Raw genomic sequence first — 25518 nt, 5'->3', positions numbered from 1 at the left:
ATTACAAGAGAAAGAACTTAATGAAGGTGTTTAAGAGGAAGCCTGCCTACAACGGTGATGCAACGAGCACCCAGAATACGGAGAAGTAATTCCGCTGCAAGCTGACCGTGCGAAAGCATGCACCAGTTCCTCACAGAGACCGGGCTGGCTAAGGACGGCCAGCGGAAGTTGCGAGGCTGGGCTGTTGTTGTTGATGTTCATCTTTTTTTAAGTAATCTCAGCCCACAATGTGAGGCTCCAACTCACAACCCCGAGATCAAGGGTCGCGTGCTCCATCGACCGAGCCAGCCGGGCGCCCCAGTTTCATGGGTTTTAAGTGCTTTTGATTCACTGAAGCTTACATGAGGATTTCCTTGCAATGAGTAGAATTTCCCTTCTGTCCCTTATCGCAAGTTCAGAAACCTCGTGGCTTACATAATGTAACCATTGGGGTCTGCTTTTAGCTTGGAGTAATGCAATTCCTGCCTGCGGTCAAATGAAGAGAAAGGGGCGCCTGGGTGGCTCAGTGGGTTAAACCTCTGACTCTTGATTTCAGCTCAGGTCATGACCTCGAGGTGGTGAGATCAGGCTCCAAAGCAAGACAGGCTCTTTGCCCGCAGTGTGGGGGGCTCTAGAGTCTCTCTCCCTTGCCCTCTGCCCTTCCCCCACTCACGTGGCCTCTTTAAATAAATAAATTACATCTTTTTTTTTTTTTAAGGTATTTATTTGTTTGTTTACCTGAGAGAGAGAGCACAAGTGGTGCGGAAGGGCAGAGGGGGAGGGGCAAGCAGGCTCCCCGCTGAGCAGAGATCCGAATGTGGGGCTGGATCCCGGGACCCGAGATTGTGACCTGAGCCAAAGGCAGAGGCCTAACCCACTGAGCCACCCAGGCGTCCCAGTAAATAAAATCTTTTTTATTTTTTAATGAAAAAAAGGGGAAAAAAGTGAATTGGAGCTTGTGTGTCCATGTCCACCATACACTGCCCTGTGAATAAAGCAGGAAAGGAGACGAAGCCTGTAGCACTGTGTGTGTCGCACAGCATCCCTGCTGCAGGCTGCGAGGTGAACGTGGCGCCGCTGCCGGAAGGCTGGCCCCAAGCAAGCAGCCACCCGAAACAGAAGGAAACCAGAAGGAAATACTGGCGGATCGGGGAGGAGATGGGTGCTGCTGGGCAGGGGCGGGGCACAGGCAGCGCGAGCAATCCCAGTGTCTCTGGTGCCTCTGGGGAATGGGCACTGGAGCAAAAACCCAGAGGAGGAGCGAGTCCCTTCACCTCTGCCTACGTGCCCCGCCGCGGGGCCAGTGCCAGCAGGCAGTCCCTGCGCTCAGCCCCTTCCCTCGTGTGCCTTAGCATGCTTTGACCTGTTCCCTGTCGGCATTCTCTCAGGTACGTAAAACAAAGCAACGCGAAGTGGCAAATGGCCCCGGGCTGCCCAGATAGCAGGTGTCCCTTAAGACTGGAATTTCTGCGCACTGTGCTCGGGCAGCCCCTCCTCCAGTTTTAGAAATCATCTGCAGTTGCTCTCTTTACCTCCCCACCCCCAGCCACAGCCTGATGGGCTCAAGTTTCTGTTTCTGGAAGTCTGGAGGCTGACTTGGCTTTCAGACATGGGGGTGGGGATGTGGAACTCGGGGCTTCTCAGAAGAACCCCCTCTCCACCCTCAGGCCACTACGGGCCTGGCCTACTGGGTGGAAGGCCGGAAAGTCTTGCTCCCTCTCCTCCCTAGAGCTCGGCCCACACTGGCGAGGGGCAGTCCAGAGGTTTGGGGCTGCCCTGCTCAAGGTCAGGCCCCTGTGACCCTCCTGCCGGAGGCTCGAGCAGTCCTCGGCTTTCGGACATGGGTGTTGTACCATGCTGCAGAGAAGTGAAGGAAGACCAGAGGTGGGAGACGGGAGAGACAGGTCAGAGGTCCAGCAAACCCTCAATGGTCCAGGAGTGCCCAGCCCTGGGCTAATTTAACCTGGAGCCCATCCTGGGGACCCCTGGGGCAGGCCAAGCCTCGGCTGGACTAGACTCACAGCATGGGTGATCGACAGCTGTGCTGGGGGAAGGGGAGGAGAGATTCAAGGCCCTTAGACCTAAAGGTCATGGTGGCCCCTACCAGGCAGAGGCTGCTTGGGAGCCTGGGTGGTCCCAGAGCAGAGGAGCAAGGGGTGGGGAGGCCTGGATGGTGCCAGCCTCTACCGCAGCTAGAATAACATTGCCCCAGTGGCCTAACCCTTACCTGCGGACCCTCCATTTTCCCCAGGGCCCAAGGAGCCGGTTTGGCAGTGTCTGGGCAAGAAGCTGGGTGACGTCACCCAACCAGTTTATGGTCCAGGTTCCTCAGAAATCACAGCTGGTTGCACATTAACCAGCTGGCCCTGGAGGGGGAGGGAAGCTTCAATGGAATCCTCAGCTTTGCACCTGTGGGACTTAGCCTGCCTAATGGTGCTGCAGCTGTAGGCATGCAGAGGCAGGCCAGATGGGAGAGCCAAGCAGGGGGCCAGAGGTCATTCTCAGAGTCTGTCCTCAGAGGGCAGTCAGGGTATGGGCTGCCCCGTTGGCTCAGTGGGGAGAGCACGCAACCCTTGATATCGGGGTTGTGAGTTTGAGCCACATGCTGTGTGTAGAGATTATTTAAAAATAAAATCTTTTGGGGGCACCTGGGTGGCTCAGTGGGTTAGAGCCTCTGCCTTCGGCTCGGGTCATGATCTCAGGGTCCTGGGATCGAGCCCCGCATCAGACTCTCTGCTCAGCGGGGAGCCTGGTTCCTCCGCTCTCTCTGCCTGCCTCTCGGCCTACTTGTGATCTCTGTCAAGTGAATAAATAAAATCTTTAAAAAATAATAATAAATAAAATAAAATAAAATCTTTTTTTAAAAAGGAGGCAGTCAGGCTGAGCATTTCTTCCTCTTTGTGCCCTGTCCCTAGTTCTGAAGAACCAAAGGGGAAGCTACTTGGGGTCAGGAGAGGAGTGGGAGCTGCTTTGGGGTCAAGCACTCTGAGGCAGGAGGCTAGGCTAGTCAGAGAGGGGAGGCGCTTGGTCCCGGCCAGGTGCAGCCTCCCCCAGTGCGAATCTTCAGCTTCTCCCTTTCCCCCAGAGTGACTCTAACCCTTTTCTCCAAGGTCTTTTTCCTGCCTGCTCTCACCTTTATTCAGACCTACCATTGGTTCTCTGAAGTTAAGATTTACTGGCTTTAAATTCCAGTCCAACTGTGGACCCATTGCCTATGTGACCTGAGGCAACTACCTAACCTCTCTTGAGTCTGCATTTTCCCATCTGTAAACTGATCTGCACCCCTGCGCAGTCCCCTGCTCCATAGGATTGTGGAGAGAGTTTAATATGATGAGACTTAGCTGGGCTTATATAGAATCAGTTCTTGTTAGTGAAGCCTCAATATGTAAACTCTGCCCAAAGCAAGGTGCCCACCTGACCTGGGTCATCAGCTGGAGCTTGGGAGAAGCTGGTGCTTTGAGGACACAGACTGAGGGCTGGGGCAGGTGTGGATGGGACAGACGGACAACTCTGGGTAGGCTGCCTGGAGGAAGGAGCTGGGCCAGCCAGTTACGGACAGAGGCAAGTGGGAAGTTGGGACCACAGGAAACCACGGCGGAGTCACCAAGTTCTAATTTAGACTCTTAGTAGGCGCCCAGCCCCAGCTCCGTACTGCAGCTGAGAGGTTGGGGAAGAGGAACCCCCAGAAGTGGAACGCTGACATCTCCCAGGGGAGCGATTAGGTGGTGACTCAGGCAGGTGCATCACGAAAGGAGCGAAGATCACCTGGAACAGAGGCAGCCGCAAATGGGGCGGCTCGTCTCAGTGCTGGGAGCAAGAGGCAGAGAGGCAGGGAGGCCGTGATGAGACACACCGGCACCTGATCCCAGAGGAACATGAACCATGGGCTATGGGAGGCCGCCTAAGTCCCCTTAACTTTTTACCACCCCCCAAGGAAGGTTCCCAGACCGAGGTCCAGCCAGGGCAGAGGCATGGTGGGGGCAGGGTGGGGGCGGTGGACCTGAGGCTAGGCAGGGGTGTCCACCATGGATTTTGTGGGATCCATGGCAAGGGCCACAGACCCTCTGGCAGGCCTGGCCACTCCCATTTTGCCAGGCAGGAGCTATGTGGGCCTGGGGTGTGGCCCGTGGGTCATTGCTAGCTGGCCCTGGTTTAAGCCCTGACTCAGCCTCTGGGTAGCAGGGGTCGGCGGGAGAGTCTCTATCCCTTTCAGGCCAACAGGCCGAGGCCTGGCTGCTGGAAGCTGGGAGATGCAGAAAGGCGTCCCACGGCCCTGTCGTCCTCCCTCCCCCACTGTCCACCGAGGAGCTGGCTCTGAGTCAGCCGGGCTGAGACACAACAGGGCTGCGCTTCCCTTTTCTGGCCCTCGCCTTCCCGCTGCCCAGCCCCCAGCCCCCGCTCAGGCCGCTCGCCTGGGCCTCCGGGACCCCAGCGTGAACCCAGCTCCTGCGTCTCGGCACCACCGACCTGCCCCTCCCCTGCCCCTGCCCCACGGCTTCCCTGCAGTGGAGGACGTGCCCGCGGGGGAGCCCGGGCCCGGCCTAAGGCCGTCTGGACACCTTCCCGGACAGCCCACCGGTCTGCAACGTCACTTTCCGGAGTCCACCCCGGGGCGCGGTCCGAGGGGCTCCCAGGGCGGTCCCGCGGGCACCACGGCCAAGGCAAAGCGCCTCGACGCGCCTGGGCAGCTAGCGAGGGCCGGCCTTGCCGGGAAGCCCAGCCCCGGTGCCCGCCCACGGCAGCCCGGCCGCGGGGACGCTGCAGCCCCCCGAGGGTCCCCGCACGAGCTTGTGTAAACAGGGAAGCCGCGGCGGACGAAAAGGCGCCCAGGAGGCGCGCTCGACGGCCGGGCGGGGCTGCTCGCGGGTCCCGGCATCCCGCGCGCGCGGGGGGCGGGGCGCCGTGACGTCATCGGCGGGCGCCGGGCCGGAGCCGGAAGTGCGGAGCCGCTGTCGCGGCGGCACGTGCGGAGCGTCCGGGAGCGGCCCCCGCCGCGCGAGGCGGGTGAGACTGTGCCCCGGCCGCCCCCGCCGGGTGCCGACCCGGCCTGACGCACCCCGACCCCTCCCGGGGGGCCCTTGCCGCTCCCGCATCCCCCTGAAAGCCCGCTTGGGGGGAGACAGGGAGGGGGGCTTCGCGGAATGGAGCCCGGCCTGGAGGTGATCGCGCAGACCGGCGGCCGCTGCCCCGCGGCGGCCGGGCCCTCATCTCGCGCCCGGAGCATGGCAGCCACTCGGCTGGGCTCCGGCCCTTGCTTGGTGGGAAACCTTGGGCCCGTCCTCCGCCGTGGCCCCGCTTCCGTTTCTCCCTCTGTGAGTAGGGCCGGTGACTTGGGTCTCGTGACCCAGACCGAGGAGGGTTTAACCTGTCCAGCCAGGGTGCAGCCAGGGACCGCGGCAGCCGCCCCACTCGCACCGCGGGGCTCTGGGCCTCACAGCCCTCGCCCAGATTCCAGGTGCACCCTCCCGGCACCTTTCCGCACTCACGTCGACCCGCTTCCTCCCAGGTCCCAGCCACCTGCCCGGTCGCAACACCATGAGCTTCGTGGCCTATGAGGAGCTGATCAAAGAGGGTGACACGGCCATCCTGTCGCTGGGCCATGGTGCAATGGTAGCAGTGCGCGTGCAGCGTGGGGCACAGACCCAGACCCGGCATGGTGTCCTGCGGCACTCCGTAGACCTCATCGGCCGCCCCTTCGGCTCCAAGGTGACCTGTGGCCGGGGTGGCTGGGTGTATGTGCTGCACCCCACGCCTGAGCTCTGGACCCTGAACCTGCCGCACCGCACGCAGATCCTCTACTCCACCGACATTGCTCTGCTCACCATGATGCTGGAGCTCCGGCCTGGCTCTGTGGTCTGTGAATCCGGTGAGTTCTGTGGGCTACCTCAGTTCTGTTTCTAGAAAAGTGACGTGAACATGGAGATCCGACCCAGCATCGAGACAGCCTCCAGCCTGCCCTTCCTGAGGACGGTTGTGGGTGCTCAGCCTGTCTCTTGCAGGAAGTCTCTGGGGGGCTAACTGCAGGGAGTGAGACCTGGTGGAACTGGTTAGGAGGCTGACGCTGTGACCTGAATGAGAGTTGATGGGGCAGGACCAGCGCTTTCTCCGCCAGGAGCTGGTGTTCGGTGAGGGTCCTGCCTGCCTTGGTGGGGCAGGGCCAGAGTGCCTCTCGGCTCTGGCCTGGCTGCCGACTGCCGTTGCCTACCTCTTTGCTGACAGAAGAGCAGGGAGCGCCTGGCCTAGCAGTCCCTGACCACCCCTTCCCGGAGGGAGGCCAGAGCTGCTCTGAGGTGCTCATTGTAGGTAGGGAGACTGCCTCAAGCTCATCCTCGGCCGGCAGCACTGTACCGAGTCCAGGGCCCGAGGTCCGTCTTGGCCCTTACACACACTTACATACACATGGGCAATGGGGCCAGCTAGGACGGAGATTGAAGCATACACCGCAGCCGGGAACAGCCCAGGCACGCGTGCACCTAGATTTCCAGCACGTTCGACATGGGCTGCGCAGCTGGGCTCCAAGGTCACGAAGTTTCCACCAACTTTCCAACTTTCTGAGGACTCGAGGCCATCTCGCCCTTCTGCATGTGGACAATTGGATGGTTCCTGTTGCCCAGCCAAACACTCTGAAATGGGAAGGGTCAGGCACAGACCTGGGCTGTGGGTCAGAGGGTGGGCAGGGGCTGGGCATTGGCCATCTGCTCATCCGCAGGGGACCTGGGGTGATGGTGGCGGCAGGACAGTAGGACTGCAAGACGGTGCCACCCCCTGCTACTGTGTGTGCGGTGGGCATGCTTCTGGGCTCTGCTGTGCCGGCCCCTGGTCTAGGAACTGTGGGTCCGGCCCTGAGTAGCACAGGTCGGGTTTCTGCTTCCCCGAGCAGGGAGTCAGCCCAGTGTCACCATTTCAGTGCTGAGTTGATTGTCGTAAGGCTGCACGTTTGAGGGCGACTCCCAGGGGTCCCTCCAGCTGGTTTGGTCGGGGAAAACTTCTGACAAGATGTTCAGCTGGGAATGATGAGAAGGAGGCACTGCCAAGAGCCGAGGGAGAGCGTCTCCCTAAGGGCGAGCCATGCAAAGTGCGGGCCCAGCAAGGAGGCCCGAGTGGCCAGAGCAGGTAGTGAGGTCAGGAGGAAACAGGCTCCGACGGCCATTAGGGGTCGGACCCTGCGTGGTGTGGGGTGGGGAAGGCAGGTGTGACTGAGGTGAAGAGACCCTGTGCCGTGTTTGAGGCGGGATAGAGGCTGGCCGGGCCAGCTGGTGGTGGTCACCCCAGGCAGCGGGGTGGCAGGGTGGGAGTGAGGGGAGACAGGAGTTACTAGTGGGTTGAATGCTGGGTGGAGAGGGGCACCGAGCGCGCTTCGGGATGTCTGGCTGAGCTCTGGGCGACTTTGGGCTGGGGAAGGCTTGACAGGGAGGGGTTTGGGATTGGAGCCGGCCCAGGTTTGCTCTTGCTCCTGCTGAGTGCCGGTCAGCTGTTTGGGGCAGGGGTGGGGGAGGCGTGTGCACTGGACACTGGGTAGGAGTCTGGAGGGCAGGGACATGGCCTTGCAGCGTGTTCATCAAGGCTGGCATCTGAAACCACGGGGGGGGGGCGGTCATTGTGGGGGCGGGGCCGTAGTCCCGCTGGGGGCTGCCAGGTAGGAAGTCCAAGCTGAGGGGTGTCTGAAGGCAGCTAAGGAGTGGCCAGAACAGGTGGAAGAGAACCAGGGGACGATGACGGGGAAGACTGGCGCCGTGTCGCCAGGTGGTTACCGTGTCCCAGCTCATCGCCGTGAGGCCGCGGGGAGGAGGACAGCGCTGCCCCTGTGTGGTGGAGGTGGGTGAGGGGCAGAGGGATGGGCAGCCTGAGCGGGCCAGGAGCTGGGGGAAGGGTACGGGACAGGCCCGCGCTGCCCTGTCCACTCTGTCCAGACCCTGCGGGGCCTCTGGCGTGGGATTGGGTAGGGCTGCCACCGCCCCCCCAGGCCCAGGGCAGACTCAAGAAATAAACCCCAGCTCCTGTCCCCACCCAGCCCTGGTGCAGCCCCAGCTAACCAGACTCTAGGCGGCCGGGACCTGACGGGCCGTTCTGGGAGCAATGCCCCCAAGTAACTGGGATCGTGTGTCCCCGTGGGGCCTGTGTGGGTCTTTCAGGGTGAGGTGGAGCTCCTTCGAGTGTCCCCAGCAGCCCGCCTGACGTGTGTGCCGTCCCGTCAGGCACTGGCAGCGGCTCCGTGTCCCACGCCATCATCCGCACCATCGCGCCCACGGGCCACCTGCACACGGTGGAGTTTCACCAGCAGCGCGCAGAGAAGGCCCGGGAGGAGTTCCAGGAGCATCGGGTGGGCCGCTGGGTGACGGTGCGCAACCACGACGTGTGCCGCAGCGGCTTCGGCGTGACCCAGGTGGCAGATGCGGTTTTCCTGGACATCCCATCTCCTTGGGAGGCCGTGGGCCATGCCTGGGACGCCCTCAAGGTGGAAGGTACAGTGAGGGTTCTGGTGCGGCCCTGGGGCTAAGCTCCTGGGCTGGGCCTTGGGCCACCTGAAGTCCAGAGGGGTCAGAAACCACCAGGCCACACAGCCTGGCCAGGCCAGGGCCCCTTGTGGCCCAAAATAGGGGTGGGTCAGGCTGGCTGAGGACTCAACATTGAGGTCAGCCCATGAGAGGGGGAGGTTGGAAGGAGTAGGGTCCGGGGAGAAGGCAGCCCCAGCTGACCCCTGCTCCTTGGCCTTGTCCCACTCTCACGCGGACGTGAGGTCTGAGTTCGCCGGGGAATGTGGCAGCTCCACCTCGGTGAGATGTGGGGCCCATGCCAGGGAACATCTCGGGGGTTGGAGGTCAGCCCCTGACCCCAGCCCTTGCCAGCGGAGTCTCCCTTCCCCCCAGCCACAAGCCAGCTGACGGCCCCTTTTAGGGAAGATGCTGGATGTGGAGGCGGGAAGGTTGGCTCTTTGCCAGGGAGGAGCTGGTGAGGCCCTGGGTTTTTCCCTTTTCTGGAGAAGGAGCCGGCCCAGGCAGGGCCCCTTCCCTCCTCCCTGCTGAGTAGTGCAGCCAGGAGAGCAGGGGGGGAGCCCAGGGGGCCCCCGGGGAAGGGCCGCCCCTCCGAAAGAGGTGCCAAGGCGCGGCTTCACGAGTGAGGGGCTCCAGGCAACGGTTCCCAGGGGGTCCCCTGTTGTGACCGTGACCCTGGGTTTTGCCAAGGTGGGCCTCGCTTCCCCACACCTGCACGCCTTCCAGCTTTGCCCCCAGGCACCATAGTCCCGGGTCCCGGTCCCATGGAGGCTGGAGCCAGCTGCCCAGCCTGGGCCAAGCCCAGGGGGTCACACTCTTGGGCCTTCTTCCTGTCACGAAGCTTCCTTCCTGGTGGCTGGCCCTGGGTACCATCTATCGCCCCCATCCCCCAAGCTCCTCGAAGCTCCCTCCTTTGGGCTCTTGCTGTGTCTGATCTTGTTGGTCCCAGAGGCTCCCAACTTACTTGTGGGCCTTGCATTTTCCAGTGGCTCCCCTGCCTGCTCTGTGCAGATCCCCACGAAGGGCCGTCCCCAGGCTCTGTGGAACTTGGGCTGGCCCGCAAGCTTGGGCCCTCGCCTGGTGGGGCCTGTTTTCCTGGTGGTACGCATGGGGTCGGGTTCTTTCTTGGGGATGACCCTGCGCCCTCCCTGGGTTGGCTTCAGACTGCTCGTGCCTCCTCCAGGCCCACACCTTCTTGAAGACCTGTCGGGGGCGGGGGGGTGTCTCTGTCCCCAGGTGTGGCTGACCAGGCCTCAGGGCCATTTGAGGACTCACCCGGCCACGGCCCTGTCCCCGCCGCAGCTTCCCCACACCCTCCCTGCTAGGACAGGGATGTGGGCTGGCCCCGGGCCAGGCTGAGGGACACCGCGGGTGGGCCGTGGTGGGAGGAGGCAGGAAGGGCTGTCAGCTCCGCCTGCACCCTGTCATCCTCGGCCGTCAGGCTCCGCTCGGAGTAGGCGCCTCCTGTTCCCCCGAGCAGGTGACAGCCTCTAATTTCCCGTGACAGCAGCAGCTCCCACCGCCTGTGAACCCCTTCCCCCGCTGCTGCCGCACTGCATGGCTGGATCTGTTCTGGGAGGGTGATCTGGCGGCTGCCAGGCAGAGGTTCCGCCCTGACCCCTGAGGGGTGGTTCGTCCCGGCCCCAGGCCTTGGCTTCCTTGTGGAAGTGGAGGGTAGCGGTGCCCAAGTCCAGACGGAATCAGGGTCGTGGGCTCGGTCTAAGCGGTCCCTTCTGCGCAGCTCCAGGGGAGCTGCGGCCCCATCGTGGTCTGGGCCCACGCCTGCCCCCCTCACCCCCGCTGCCCCGGGGACAGTGGGGGGCCCGGCCTCCCCCCTGCCACCCCCAGTCCTCCAACCCCAAGCCTGGCTCCCCACAGGTGGGCGCTTCTGCTCCTTCTCGCCGTGCATCGAGCAAGTGCAGCGGACCTGCCAGGCGCTGGCCGCCCGCGGCTTCTCGGAGCTCAGCACGCTGGAGGTCCTGCCGCAGGTGTTCAACGTGCGCACAGTCAGCCTGCCCGCGCCCGACCTGGGGGCCCACCCGCACCCCGACGTGCACCCCTTCCGCAGCGGGACGCCCATGAAGGAGGCTGTGGGCCACACGGGCTACCTGACCTTTGCCACCAAGACCCCGGGCTAGTGGGCCTCCCGCCAGGAGCTGCGGGGAGCGGGGAGCTGGCCACAGGCCGCCTTATATGGTCGGTGAGCCTGCTGGGCCTGCCTTTAGATGGACCTTGGGGCCTGCGGCGGGCGGGGCAGGGCCTCCCACAGCCTGGTTCCCTCCCTGCAGCCTCTCTGGAGAGGAAAGCCTCCGGCCCATCAGCCTGCTGGACGCCCCCACCCCCCGCTGCTGCTCTCTTGCTACAGAGTCTCCTGCTCTTCTGGTTGTTGAGACCAAGGGCTATAGGTGGTGGGGCCCGGGTCTGACCACTTCCCAGGTAGCCCCACACTGGCAGGGAGCAGGGCCGGAGCCAGGAGGAGGACCCCGGGACTGGGGGCCTCCAGAGCTGACTGTGCCCGGCTGGGGCGGGAGAGGTAGGCTTTCTAGGTGGCCTCAGGCCTGAGCACACCCCCATCCCTGTCCCCGTGAGGTGCCCTGCAGGCCAAGTGGGGGTGCCCTGTACCCCCTCCCATGGAAGGGAGGGGGCCCTGGGCAGCCCTGCTCGTCTGCCGCGCCTCTCTCGTAGCTGGAAGTGCCTTCCGTGGCCCCAGTCCAGCCAGAGCCCTGGCGTGTTGGTGAGAACAGCGCCCACGCGGCCAGGACCCTGAGGGGGATGGTGAAGTGCCTCAGGTAACCCGCCCAGCCCTCTCAGAGCTGTTGGAACCCCGGCTGGCCAGCCCCGGGGCTGCTTGGGTGCCTCTGCCCCTCACAGGAGTGCCAGGGGCACGGGGGGCGCATCTGGGACAGAGGGCAGCAGCCCTGGCCGCCAGCTCTGGGCCGAGCGGCCGGCATCCCCGCCTGCCTCGGTTGTATGAAGGGCCTGAGCGTCTGCCCTTGGCCTCCCCTGTCCTCCAGAGCTTCCGTTTCCCCCATTAGGACAAGAGCCCCAGGGAAGGTGCTGGCAGGGGGGCTGGAAATAAACACTGTTGTCTCGGCCATGCTCACTGGTCTCTTCGGTGACCCTCACACCAGACCCTTGTTCCCCAGTGCCAGTGTCCAGGCTGGACCTCCCCACACACAGCCCCTGCCCCGCTGCTTCCTCTCCCTGTCAGACAGCAGCCTGGGACATGATGGACAAAGGGGCAAGTGTGTGGCCACCCCCACTCAGCTGCAGAAAGGGCCACTTGTCCTAGTGAGGGGGAGGGGGGTCTGCCTGTGTGTGCGCGTGCGCGCTTGTCCTGTGTGTCCCAGAGCACTGGACCCTGCCTTCACGGCCCGGCCTGGCATGGCATTTACAGCATGGACCGCCTCTTGTGCTTCTGGAAGGGCCTAGAACTCAAGAAGAACCCCCCCCACCCCCTCCAAAAACAGGCCTGCCCTTCCAGCCCCAGGCCTGAGTCCTTGCAAAGGAGCCAGGTGGGGTGGGCCTGCTGGAGGACTGGGCTCCTGGGGCAGCTTTAGAGGCCTGGGGGGCCTCCCCTCTCCTGCCCAGGCTCCTGACAGGAACCGAGTCCCTTCAGAGTTCCTCTGGGGCCCTGGAACCACCGACCCAGTGTTCTTACTCTCCTCCCAGCACTCGTCCCGACCTCTGAGCAAATGCCTAGCTTGGGGGACAGGAGGGACCTGTGCCTTGGGCTGGCCTTGAAGAAAGCTGGGGGAGACCCCTGGCCCAGGTCATAACCCTCCATGCTCTGCAGAGCGCACGGCCCTGCCCGAGCACCCTCCTCCCTCCACGCGGCCTGAGGATGGCCTAGACTACAGCCCTGGGCGTCCCTGGGCCTGTGGGAGCTAGAGGATTGAGGTCAGGAGACCCTCACACTTGGCCCGGGGCAGCTCCAAAGTCCGGGGGGCCCTCTTGCCCCTCAGCTGTGCTGCCAGGCCCCACACAAGCCCCTGGGCATCAGTCTCACCCCAGGTAACCTCCAGGCCCCATTCAGCTTCAGCCTGGAGCTCCATGTCACCCTAAGCCCCCCAGGAACGCCTGTGCACCCTTTGAGACCCACGCCGGTGTCTCCGTGCCTCCCACCAGCAGTCTCGGGCTGCCCCACTATTCTCCCGCATTGCTCAGCCCGCGATCCCCGGTGAGTGCGCCTCGGTTCTGCAGAAGGGGGTCCTGGGTCCAGAGGTACCACCAGCGCCCATGGCGAGTGAGTCTGCAGGTCTGTATCATCACCCCTGCAAGTCAGCGGCATGGGGCTGGTCACAGGGCGAGGATTCACCCAGATGCTCCCTGTGACGCTCCGTTTTTCCTGGAAATTCCTATACTCACGCTGTGACACATCCTGCTGCCTCTACCCCCGCCAAGGCCTAGGGTCCCTGAAGGCCTAGAGTCCCTGGCTCACCCAGTCCCTGGGCGGCAGCCCCGGATCCTGCCCTATGGACAGGATTAGAGTCCGCTTCGGTCTCCATGGAGGCTGGCTCCAGCCGCTTCCCCCAGGAAGGGCCCTCCCGCCTTCCCCTCATCAGCCCTGGTGTGTGCTGCCTGAGCCCATGCTTTGCCTTCCCTACCTGTGAGGGGCTCACCTCCCCCAGCGGGAGCCCCTGGGGCGGCGAGGGTCCTGGGACTGAGCCTGAATTTCTGACAGGCACTGGGTGGATGCAGGCCCCTGGGGGCCACACGTTGTCTAGCCATGTGACAGGGAAGGGCTGTTTGTTCCGTGAAGACAGACAGCAGGTGGACTTCCCCACACCTGCCCCTCACCCCTACTCTAGATCTGTGGCCCACCAACCTTCCCCCCCAACCCCTAACCCTGTCTTCCAAGGAACGTGGGGCCCCTGCCTCTGATACGTGGAAGCGAGGGCAGGCAGGCTCTGTGGGACCCCAGGCCCAGGAGATGATCCTGTTCCTGACCCACCCTAGCTCACTGCACGTGTGGAGAAACTGAGGCCCAGAGGAAATGAGACTCGGGATACAGACCTCTAGCTTCTGCCTGCCCACCAGGGACCTTCTCCCACCCTGTGTGGTCCCCTAGGTTGTGACCCCAGAGGCCAAAGGGGAGAGAAATCTCTGCTGTAATCCTGGAAGACTCCTCAGAAGAGGTGACAGTCATACAGGGGCTGGAAGGGTGGGTGGGAATTGGAGGAGGCAGAGCAGGAAGCCTTGCCAGGTGGGAGTGGGTAGGCCTGGGGCAGGAGACCAGCTTGCAGGCCGGGAAGAGTAAGATGGGAAGTGCTGGTGGGAAGCTTCACTAGGTGTCTAGGACACCTTCTCCAGGCTGGGAGCTGCCTGCCCTGTTTGCAAGGCTGCTCCAAGCACAGGCCAACCGCCCAGACCCAGTGCCCCACTCTGCCAAAAGGCTTCTGGGCTCACGGGTCAGCCTTGCCGGAGGTCTTAGCTCTTGATGACCGCCAGGAGGGAGTGTGCAGGTGGGGGCTGATTGTGCCCGATTCTCAGAACCTTGCCCTCCTTGCCAGCCTCTCACGGGGTGCTCCCACCCAGCAAGTGCAAACCATGCCCCTCCTGGTGCTGAGGACCCAGACATTTGGGGCAGCCCGGCCTGTCCTTGGGGCTGGGAACCAGGCACAGACTGTGCAGGTGAGAAGTGCGCGGTGGGAGCTAACAAAGCAGGGGAAGGGGTTAAACTCTGGGGGGCAGGGTGGGTGTGGGTGTGGTTGGGGGTTGGGACTGTCAGGAGGGCTTTGCCAGCAGGTGGCCCCTGCAGCCCCAGAGGGACCAGGAATCTGGACTTGAACTGGAGCCAGGATGGCCAGACTTCGCTCTGCCCTCCTCTGCGGGGGGAGGCGAGCCCTGATGGGCGCAGGCTCTGAGCCTGCCCGCTTCCCGTCCTCTGGCGCCATGGCGACAAGTCACCTCCCTCCTCCTGGCAGAGGACGACGAACACAGTGCCTGCCTTGGGCTGGGGGTGGGGAGGAGCTGCCGTGAGATGAAGGATCAAGTCAGCATTTGCTCCGCAGTCCTCAGGGAACATTTCTGGTCTCTTTCTTTTAAGTTAAAATTTATTTTTTAAAAAATAATGTCTGCACCCATTGTGGGGCTCTGACGCATGGCCCCGAGATCAGGAGTGGCGCGATGGCGCACTCGTCCGCCGGAGCCAGCCCGGTGTCCTGGAACGTCTGATTGTTCTCACTGCCGCCTCCAGGAAGCCCCCGGGCCCTGCGGCAGATTCGCAGGCGGCCAGAATTCGGCCGCGGCTGCTGGGTCCATCTGAGCGTGTCCTTCGCGACCTGGGGCAAGCCTTGAAGGGCGGTTGGCCCCAGGGGCGCTTGAGGACGACGAGAGAGACTTCCCCGCCCTCGTGCCCCCCGCGCTCCGAGGGCAGCGCGACGTGAGGCGCCGCGAGCGCCGCGGGGACCCGCCCGCCCCGGCGGCCCCGGACGCCTGCCCCCACCCAACGCGCCTCGCGGGCTCCGCGCCTCTCCCGGCCTCCCGGGTCCGCGGGGACCTCGGCGCTGCGCCCCCGCCCCCGCCCGCCGCGGCCGCGCGCTCCTCCCTGCTCGGGCGCGCCCTGCTCGGCGGCGGCCGCGGCCTCGCGCGCAGGAGGGGCGGGCGGGCCCCTTCCGAGCCGCGGCCCCGGTCACGCGGCCCGCCCGCCGGCGCGGTGGGGAGGGAGACCCCGCGGGCGGGGTGCGGCGGGGCGGGCCGAGGGCCCCGGGCCCCGCCGAGCGAGGAGGGCGTTTCAAAGTCAGGCCGCCCCCGGAGCCGCGGCGTCGGCGGGAGGGAATAGCTCGGCTCCCACCAGGCCGAGAATAGCTCGGAATTGGGTCACCCTCACCCGGAGCTCCGGTCACAGCCTCCAGCCTCCGACAGTAATCAGCTTTCTCCCTGACATCTGTCCCTTCCGAGGGGGACGGGCTGGGCGCACGCCCATTTTTAGAAGGAGCAGAGGGGCCGGGGCGGGGAGGAGGGTCGCCCCGCCAGGCGGGCCACCCCATCGCCCCCCGCCGGCCACCTGCTGCTGCCCCCACCCGCGGCAGCCCCGCCACCGCGCCGGCCCGCGGGCGGATCCGGGAGCTCCGCCGCACCCCTGCTCGCTGGCCCACCTTGCCCTTTGCCTCCGGAGACCCCCTGTGACCCCCTCCAGGGCCCCCCTTCCTTCCCTGGTGGAGGAAGGTCGTGTCCTCCGCCAGGCGGATTCCCGTGCTCTGTGCCGGCCGGGCCCTCCTCGCAAACCCACTCGGCGGTTCTCCTGTTCCCCGCGGCACGACCCGTCCCGACCCTGGCCGCACGCGGGTCCAGGAACCCTCCCTGGGGCTGCGACCCTCCCGCGGCCGCCAGGGACCAGCACACCACCCCGGACCTACAGAATGTGGAACCCGGGGTGGGGGGGCGCGGGGATCCCTGCCAGGGGACCTGGCGTCTCCCCAACCGTCCTCCTCCTGTTTCTTAAGCAAACCCAACACATCCTGAGCGTAAGCAGCCCAGCCAGCCCCAGGGAAGCTTCCAGACCATCGACCTCCCTCTCCAAGGCCAGGCTGTTGTCAATTAGGGCTTCGCTTTGCCTCAGCCTGGCTGGAATGTTTGTGTCAAGTCCCCAAACCCTTCCCCTGAGACGACTGTCTCCAGCTCATTTCACAAAATGAGACATTTGGGCAATGGGAAGCCTGAGTGGCTATTCCGTGGGTTGAAGGAACGATCATGAGCCCCTGAACGGGGAAAGTGGCTGGACACCGGGTGAGGGGAGTCAAGGCAGCGGGCAGAGCGCAAGCCCTGGCCCTCCTTGGACCTGGAAGCTGTGCATTTTCTCGCATTTGTATTTTCCTGACATTTCCCGTGACGCCTTCTTTTAAAGGGGAAAATGCCCAGGGCTGCTCCAACCAATTGGTCGCTCTGGGTTCTGGGGCAGCAGCCCTGCCCCTGTGGGGGCTCAGACTCCCGCTCACAGCCTCCCCTCCTGGGGTCAGGGCCCTGGTGCTTTTCTAGGGTTTTCCAGCCTGGGGAAGGGTTGGGGGGGGCAGCGGGGTCACGCGCCGTAGGGCGGGCAGGAGGCAGTGAGCTGGTCCTTGGCAGGGCGACACGGAGCCGTCCATTCTCTGCTCCCCGCGGCGGCTCGGATCCAGCGGCCGCAGACCCAGACGTGGGTTTGGGGCTGGCAGAGGGGCCCCAGCGCGGAGCGTGGGAGAAGGGAAGATGGGGGCAGCAGGGTCCCTTGCTTCCCACCCCCGAGAAGGCTCCGTCCCACACCCCGGAGGTAGCGCCTGCCCTGGCTTCTCAGCTCCGGGTGACCACCCTGTCTCCTCCTTTAAGACCCTCCCCTCAGCCCTGGACCCCTGCTCCACTGCTGCCAACGGGTCTGAACTGTCCCCCAGAAAATGGCTCAGAAATCCCTTTCATCACAGTGTAATGGGCATGCAGTGGGGGGCACCCAGGCCATTCTCCTGACTCAGGCATCCCCTGGAACCCATGCCCCTTTCCCGTCCCTGCCCCTTCACCCCTGCCTTCCCCACAGCCGCTTGTGGCTCTCCCTACAGTCACCACATTTGCGAGAAGGTGGACCTAAGCGGGGCTGAAGCGGGAAGGAAGCGCGGGGGAACCCGGGGCTGTGGCCTCAGCGGCACAGGCGCAGCCGGGAGGAAGCACGTGGCAGGCGCCCCTCCCCCCACCCGCCTGTGCCAGTGGCCGCGGCTCCCAGGTGCTGGGCGCAGAGGCGGGGAGGGCTCGGGGCTGCTGGATACGCGGGAGGCCTGTGGAGACTCTGGGCCCAGGAATGCGGGCTGTGGGGCGGGGACGGCAGGGGTGACCGAGGCGTGTTGCTAAGCTACCCGCACAATGGACATTCCGGGCACTAGGCAACCGGGTAGGAGCTGTTTCCCGGGGAGGGGTAGGAACCAGAGGCCCCGGCTTCTCCTATCCCCCAGCTCTGCTGCCCCCCAACCTGAAGGTGCACAGGGTGCCTGGCCCCTCGGGGGAGAGTGCAGCCTCTTCCCAGTGCCTGATCCCCTGCGGCCTCCTCCGTGACCCAGGCCCGGAGCTGGGCTCCTGCAACACGGGGTGACCCCGCCCTCCCTGCCTGCCCCCAGCCTCTGCCTCCTCTGCTCATGCTTCCTGGCTGGTGCCCCCAGCCCGGAGTCCAGATGCAGGGACTTCAGGGGGCCCTGGGCAGATCTTAGAGGTTTTGGTGGGACCCCAGTCCTCTGCCATCTGCTGTTTGTCCCTGGCCCTTGCGGTTGGCACCCACACCTCGAGTCTGGCCAGGGCAGGCTCTGCTTTCAACCACGTCTTGGTAGGGCCGTGGGCCCCCAGCGGCTGTCCCTGGTGTCCAGCCTGGCCTCTGTTTGTCTGGGACAAGCCAAAGCTTTTGTTTTGCTCACTTCAGGCTCCACTTCCTCCCTCCGCGGAGAGACTGCTAAGGAGCTCTGGGCCCAAGTGCCACCAGCTGGCGGGGGAGGGGGGCGGCTCAGCAGGCTAGGGAGGGAGGTCCACGTGTCCACGCGGCCGCGGCCGGCTTCCCACCCCACAGCCCTGCTGAACTCCTAGGCCAGGCCACCAGACCTTTGCCCACGCATCTCCCCCATCCAGCGCCTTCTCCCCACCTGCGTCCCCTGCACCAGGGCTCCCCCCCGGCTCCTCTCACAGCCTGGAGAGACCAATGGAGGCCGCCAGCCCCTCTCACCCCACTACGCTCCCGCGCACGTGCAAGCATGTGCACACGCGAGCGCGCGCGCACACACACACAGCAAACACACGCACAGGCCAGGCATCACGGGATCCCGGGAGGAGCCAGTTTGGGTGGCAGAGTGCGAGGCGCTCTGCCTCGAGCCTCCCCCCACGAGCAAGCCCCGCCCCAGGCCAGCGGCACAGCGGCTACGCCTGCCTCAGGACAGCCTCCTAACACCCCGCTCTCTCCCCTTCCTGCGGCCCCCACCCCTGAAGCCTGGTGGCCTGCCTATCCGGGGAACACCCAGATACAGACACGCCCCAACAGAGCTGAGGCCCCCACAGCTGCCCCAGGCCCAGCATAGCGTTTGGGGTGGGGTCTGCACCCCAGCCGGTGCTGTCACTCCTCCGGAGCCAAGCCCAGGGACGGGCGGCTTCCGCCCCTCCCCCATGCCATTCATTTTCCCAGGAGGAAGGCTGGGCCTGGCCTAGGCTGAGTTGGGGCCCCTTGGGGTCTCTTTTAGGCTGAGAGCTGGGGACAAAGAGGCAGCTGCCAGCGGGGTGGGGGGGGCACGGCGGCCTTTGTGTGCGTCCGGCCCCTCTTGGTGACCTCACTGCCGGCCAGTGAAGGGCCCTTTCTTCCCAAAGGCGGCCGTTGGGAATCCGCCTGGGGACAAAGCCGCTGCCAGGCGGGGAACAAGTGAGTGGACGGCCCCCCTCATGGCATAAATTAGGGGGCCTGAGGTGGAGGAGGGGAGGGCAGCTGCAGCTGGCGCCTGAGGCAGAGCACACCCATGCGCGTGTGCAAACCTACAGACGGACAGCCCCACCCCCCTACTCACAAACTGGTGCATGGGGCTGTCCCCCGTGCAAGCCTCATTCATTCATTCCTCCCGCGTGGGGCACGCTGGCCTGGGGACACAGCATCTGCTGGTGAAGCAGTGAGGACGTCTGCTGGGCGCCGGGCTTCCCTGGGCGCAGGGACTCTGGTCCCCAGCGGGAGCTGGGACTGAGTCTGCAGGTGGACCCCCGAGCTCCCTGTCTGCAGGTGCCTGAGGTCCAGCGGGTGCCCCGGCCTGAGATCCCATGGCAGGTGTCTCGGCCTTCCCGCTCACCAGGTGAGGTCAGGAAAACAACTGGTTTCAGATGAGTGGTCTTGTGACACCCACCCCCTGGGGGCCCAAGGGCTTCCTGTCTCCAGGGTCCCTCCTGCTCCACAAAGTATCCTCACAGCACAGCCGTATTGACCCTCAGCCCTCCCTGCCCAGGGCACTGCCCCTGCCCCAGGGATGACTGTGTGAGACCCTTGGGATGAGGGGGGAAGGGGTCCAGGGTGGCCAACGGCAGCAGGCCCATGTGGACGTCAGGAGGGTCAGCCAGCATGGGTCACCACACTGTCCCTCAGGCCACCTCACGAATGCACCAGGTCTCCTCCGGCAACTTGCTTAGCCTCCCTGCGCACTGGAAACACTTGGCCCCATCCCGACAGCTTCAGGCCAGGCAAGCTTCCCGCCGGCGGAGGCAGTGGGCTTGGTCCCAGAGGCAGGCACGGCTACTGTCAGGCCCAGGGGCTCTCCCTCAAAGAATGGCGGCCCTGCCTGCCGTGAGTGCAGTCTGGCCCTGGTGTCCTGGCCCTGCTGATGACCGACGCTGAGAAGGCATCTGACCCAGTGAAGGGCACTGCCCCCCCCATGGGTCCCATCCCTTGAGGGGACGTATGTGCAGCTCAGGGCGCTCTCCACAGTGCTCCTGGCTGCCCCTCCCACACTGGGAAGCCTTGACCTGAGGCCTAGGGTCGGGGTCCAGAGAACTTTGAAGCTTGCTGTCACCGCAGCAGCACAGAGAGCCCTGAGATTTCTGGGCGGCTTCAAAGCTCTTTTGCAACCCCTGAGACCACAGCCCACCCGGAAGCGGGAAGGACCCTGGGGTGGCTGGGCACCTGCTGGGTGCTGGGCATTTCCGCACCCCCTCCCTTCTATGGAACGGGGCGCTGACCACCCACGGGCTGCGCCCAGCATCCAGGGGCGGCCGCCGGCCAGGAGGGGGCCCGCAGACGCCGGGGCGCGCAGCCCCGCTCCCCCGCCCCAGGCCGGGAAGCCCTGCGCCCTTCCGAAGCTGGGAGCGGGAGCGGGAGCCCGCGCACTCGGGACGGGAGCGGGGAGGGGGAGCGCTCTGGGCCGCGTGGCCATGGCGCCGCCGCGGGCCGCCCCGTGCACGTTCCCAGCGCACCTCCCGGGACTGCCGCTGCCGGGACTCGGGCTCGGGCCGGGTCAGGGGCTGCCCCCAGTCGCCCAGCCCCGCTCCAGCCCCAGGCCCCGGCCCACCTGCGTCTGCCCGGGCGGGGGGGAGGGGTGTCCCAGGGCGGACCGCGTCTGTCCCACCCCGTCACGCCAGCGCGCGCGCACGCACACACCGCGCCGCGTACCCGTGCACGCGCAGAGCACACACGTGCACACACGTGCGCAACCGCACGAGGCGCTCCGCGGAGCGGCGGGAGCCACTGCCCTGGAGTCCCCAGGAGCTTCACGTCCACCCCCAGGCGTAACGGGAGGCAAGATGTCCGCGCGGAGCTTCAGATCCCAGACCTGCCCGGGCTCCTGGAGCGCGGCTTCGGGGGTCTTGGCCTCCTCTGCTTGCCAAGTGCTGCGGAGGAGAGGCGGCTCTGCTGGACTAGGACGTAGGGGACACCCTGTCTAAAAGGAGGACATGAATGGCTCTGAGTTCAGATGAGATCTGCCTCCAGGAAGCTTTGGGACCTACTGGGCTCCTTGCCACGTGATGGCTGCGGCCACCCCCAGGGCTCCACGTGGGCCCCCTTCACAGACAGTGGCCCAGAGACACACGGGTGGGTAGCTGCCTTGGCCAAGGCTTCGGGCTGTCACCGGGGCCAGTGGACCACAGAGAGGCCCTGGGGCCCTGGGCAGCTGGCCCTGACTCCCTTTGTCACCTGATGTCAAAGGGTGGGGTCTGGACATCAGGGAAGGGACCCAGGTTCTGTGAGCTTCTGCAGGAGGGTGGGCAGGGACAGAGGCAGTGGCTGCTGGGAGGCTCCAGAAGGCTTCCTTGGGCAGAGGCAGGGGCTGGAACCAGGGTGCTGGGGCAGGGCAGGAGTCAGGGCCATGGTGAGGCCACACCGGAGGCCAGGAGTTAAGGTCCTCCACCTGCCAGCTGTACCCTGGGTCACCAGGAGGTCATGCTAGGGCTGGTGCCATCAGCCCCTGTGCCCTGCTCCTCCCTGGCCCCGGCCTGCCGTGCTTGGTGACAGGTGCTGTTTGCCTGGTTCACCACCACCTGTGCTGTCCTGCTTGCTGCTGACCCCACAGTGCCATGTGGGGGCCCTGTCAGCCTGGGGACAGCCCTGGGAGGCCTGCTGGGGGGAAACTGAGGCTGGAGAAGAGCAGGATGGCAGGGCTCCATAAGCCTCCAGAGCAACCAGAGGGAGGCCCAGGAAGGGGGAGGAGCACCTTCCCTTCTCACAGCAGCCCTTCCTGACCTGAGGGTCCAGACCCCAGCCCAGGTACACCTGTGGGCTCCTTCCCTCTTTTCAACTTCTTTCTTGACTTTCTCCACCCTGTTCCCCTAGAGCCCGAAACACAGGAGCTGTAGTGGGGCCTGAGGACAGAGGAGGGGGTGGAGATTACCCAGAGGAGGGGGTGTCTCTCCAAGGCCAGAGCAGAGCCCCAAGGGGCCAGCGCAGGGGGCTGCGGGCAGGAAGGGGGAGCTGGGGTTACCCGGGAGGGGGGACCCGCCTGCGGGGAGAAGGGCGCAGGCAGCGTGGGCTCCTTGTCGGCCAGGCGGGGGCCCACCCTGACGGCGCTGCACCCCGTGGGGCCCGAGGCGGGTCCGCCAGACCCAGCTCCGAGGGGCGGCGGAAGCTGCGAGAACCACGGGGCTGCGCCCGACCTTCCGCCGTGGCGCGTGGTTGTGGCGTTGACGGGTCGCGGAGCCCCCACGGGCAACCAGCTCGCGCCCGGAGCCGCGGCCACCTGTCCGCCAGCGCGAGGGCAGGTGCGCTCAGCGGGGACCCAGGAGCGACAGCTGCGCGGCCGGCCCGCGGCTCGCTCTCCGCGGTTCCCTCCACCCGGCCAGGACCCCGGTCCCGGACGCCGGGTCGCGGGCGCCGCCTGGCGGCCGCTCTTCCCCGCAGCGCACGACCAGCGCCGGCCCGGCAAGGTCCAGGGGGCCGCGTGCCAAGCAGGCGCGGGGACAGCGCGGGCTGGCTGTGGGGAGGGCCAGGGGCGTGGAGGGGGTGGGGGTGGCGGAGGGTTTGGTCGGGTCCTCCTTGTCCCCTGGAGCTCTCACCGGGAGGGGTCCCCTGAGGCGCCCTCCCAAGCCGGCCGTCGCCCAGGCTTAGCGAGGGAGGGACACCCACGGGACAAGTCTCTGCTAGGCTCGGTGGAGCTGTGGCGGTCGGGCCTCGGGGAGAGCGCCGGGTCCCAGCGGGCCACCTGAATTGCTGTATCACACCTGGCTCTCTGTTCTTGGGGACTTTCTGATTCCGGATGCAGTCCTGCCCCTCAAGGCGCCCGCAGCTCGCCCAACAGCCAGCAACGCGGACTCTCAAGGCCTTTGCCTGGGCTGTGGTCTGCCCGCAGGCGCTCCCGGATCCCGTACAGCCCGGCTCTCAGGCCCGCCCCACTAGCCATGCTGGTTCAGGGACAACTTCCTTTCTTCTGAGTGTCCGGGTGGGCAGGGAGAGCGGAAAGCTGGGTGTCCCAGGGCAAGTGAGGCATCTGGAGCTGGGAGGCGAGGGCTGCCGGGAGGGCCCTGGGCCTGCCTAAGCTGGCCTACCTGGAGGGAAGCATGAGGAGGCTGTGGGGGGTGCCCACGCGAGACCGCAGGGTGAGGGCTGCGGCCGGTGACTCACTGCCCCAGGCCCCAGGGTGGCAATAGGCAAGGGACAAGTGCCCTGTGCCCATTGCATTTTTGTGCCTTTATTGTTATTTTTATTTTTTAATTTATTTTTTTTAAAGATTTTATTTATTTATTTGACAGACAGAGATCACAAGTAGGCAGAGAGGCAGGCAGAGAGAGAGGGAAGCAGGCTTCCTGCGGAGCAGGGAGCCCGATGCGGGGCTCGATCCCAGGACCCTGAGATCATGACCCGAGCTGAAGGCAGCAGCCCAAACCACTGAGCCACCCAGGCTCCCCTATTTTTTTTTTTTTAAAGATTTTATTTATTTATCAGAGAGGGGGGGGGGAGAGCGAGCACAGGCAGACAGAGAGGCAGGCAGAGGCAGAGGGAGAAGCAGGCTCCCCACTGAGCAAGGAGCCCGATGCGGGACTCGATCCCAGGACGCTGGGATCATGACCTGAGCCGAAGGCAGCTGCTTCACCAACTGAGCCACCCAGGCGTCCCTCTTTGTGCTTTTAATAACCAGCTCCTGTCGTTAGTGAGCCAGACCTGGGGAATTCTCCCACTCACCTGCTTCTGTGACTGTCCCCCACACGTATTCTCTCTGGTCAGGCAGGTCAGACCCCTGGGAGTCCCCACCTCTGGGGCCGCCCTCACTGCGCCACCCCAGATCCTCGCCCTGGGTCCCTCACTCTGCCTGCTGCTCTTACCGCACCCCCGCAGGCCCCCACCCTCGCCCCAAGGCTCCCAGTTCAGCGCCCACCCCTGCCACCAGGTGAGTACCCAACCGGGCAGCCAGTCCTGAAAGCCTTGGAGGCTCCCGCGGCTCCTGGGGGGCGGCCATCCAACTGCTCCGTGCTCTGCCCCTGACTCCCTGCTGAGCTCTGCCGGGCCCTCGGGTATGCCTGGCACCGGGCTCTGCGCTCCGCCCCTGCTACTCCCTCACCTCTGGGGGCTCGGTGTAAAAGGTGTGCCCCTCAAGGACCGTCCTCCGACGCCCCCAGCGGGGGCACACGTGCGGTGTATGCACCCACCCTGAGCTGTGTGCCCCGTGACCCTCGTCTGCCTTCCCCATGGACACGGGGACACTCCTGGGGCTGGTGCTGCCGACCTCCCGGTACCCCAGGACAGGGCCCCATGGAAGTGTGCTGCGGGAACACAGGCGGCCCTCCTGGACTCAGGAGGTCACCCCACCCCTCTCTGCTGTCCTCTTGCCTGCTCGGTGGGGGTCGTTTGCCGTCATTCACTCCGAGAAATAGTCATGGGTTGGTCAGGTGCCGTTCTAGGGACTGACTATCCTGCCAGGAAGAAACCAGTTTTGTGACCTTAGAGTCCATATGGAGACAAGCGTGACTGGACATGTGCTGTGGCTTTGGGCCGCGGGACTCCCCGCCAAGCCCAGTGGGCCGGATCGCCACTAGTCTCAGCAGGTGGTGTGTGCTGTCGGTCCCCCGCTGCCCTGGGGGTTCACTACTGGCCGCTCAGCAGTCAGACTGGACGTGCCGAGGACCAGGGACCGGAGCCAAGGAGCCGATCCTTTCTGCAGGGCCGGCCACCAGGAGGTCACAGGGCTGCCTGTAACCAGGCACAAGATGGAAACGGTTCCATTCTCTGCCCTCCCCAGGGAAACAGAGCAACCCAGACAGTGAGAGAGAAGGGTGGCCCGGACCCAGACCTCAGGGGTCCTGGGGGGACCTTCCAAGCCCATTCCCACCACGTGAGCTCTGGTGCAGTGGCCCTCTTGGCAGAGGGTTCCTGCCTCTGCCTGACACCCTGGACCTTGGGCACCTTGCTGTCTGGCCCCGGACTGGCCAGGAAGATGATGTCAGACCAAGGAGGCCACAGCGTGCTCTCCTGGGGGAGGGGCTCGCTTCCGTGAGGGCTGCCTGTGTCCCTTCAGCTCCTCGCCCGGCTCGGTGCTCAGCCAAGGGCGGTTGGTCAGTGGCGAGGGTGGCAACACAGCAGCCTGGCCAGTCCTCTCACCACACAGGCCCCGGTCTGGGGGCCCCTGGGCAGGGGGATGAGGTGGTGGCTATAGGGCAAGTTCCTGACCGCGACACCAGGCCCCCAGCTACGGGTGCAGTAGACCAAGGTTCTTTGAATCCTGATGAGCAGAAAAGCAGGTGATTTTATTTGAGATTTCATTTTCTAAGGGGCACCCGGGTGGCTCAGTGGGTTAAAGCCTCTGCCTTCGGCTAATGTCATGATCCCAGGGTCCCTGGATCGAGCCCCGAGTTAGGCTCCCTGCTGAGCAGAGAGCCTGCTTCCTCCTCTCTCTGCCTGTCTCCCTGCCTACTTGTGATCTCTGTCTGTCAAATAAGTAAAAATCCTTTAAATTTTTTTTTTCTTTTGGCAAGTGGTGCTCACTCCTGGCTGAGCGCCGAGGCAGCGGATGGTGAACAGCCCGTGGAGCTATTCAGCAAGTTCTTGAACAGGTATTGTGCAGAGAACACTACTTCCCAAGAAGAGTTCCCTGAAAGGACATGGGGAGTCTGGGAGGCAGCGTGGGGTGGCCTGGCGAGGGTGACGCGGGAGCCA

The 25518-nt window shown here is 64.8% G+C and overlaps 1 protein-coding gene across 2 annotated transcripts; it reads left to right on the top strand.

The window, feature by feature from the left end:
* Positions 1-4876: 4876 nt before the first annotated feature.
* Positions 4877-11566, top strand: TRMT61A (tRNA methyltransferase 61A). Of its 2 annotated transcripts, none has more exons than XM_082737532.1 (4): positions 4877-4983; positions 5486-5845; positions 8175-8441; positions 10350-11566. In XM_082737532.1, the coding sequence occupies exons 2-4, from the start codon at positions 5515-5517 to the stop codon at positions 10607-10609; spliced, it is 858 nt and encodes a 285-aa protein (XP_082593658.1). In that variant the 5' UTR covers positions 4877-4983; positions 5486-5514; the 3' UTR covers positions 10610-11566. The 2 variants fall into 2 exon arrangements, with proteins under 2 accessions (XP_082593658.1, XP_082593657.1); XM_082737531.1 differs by having other exon boundaries at positions 4934-5138.
* Positions 11567-25518: the final 13952 nt, after the last annotated feature.

This window comes from Mustela nivalis (genome assembly GCF_964662115.1).
Source record: "Mustela nivalis genome assembly, chromosome: 6".
Lineage (NCBI taxonomy): Eukaryota > Metazoa > Chordata > Mammalia > Carnivora > Mustelidae > Mustela > Mustela nivalis.
This window is presented reverse-complemented; position numbering and strand designations above follow the sequence as displayed.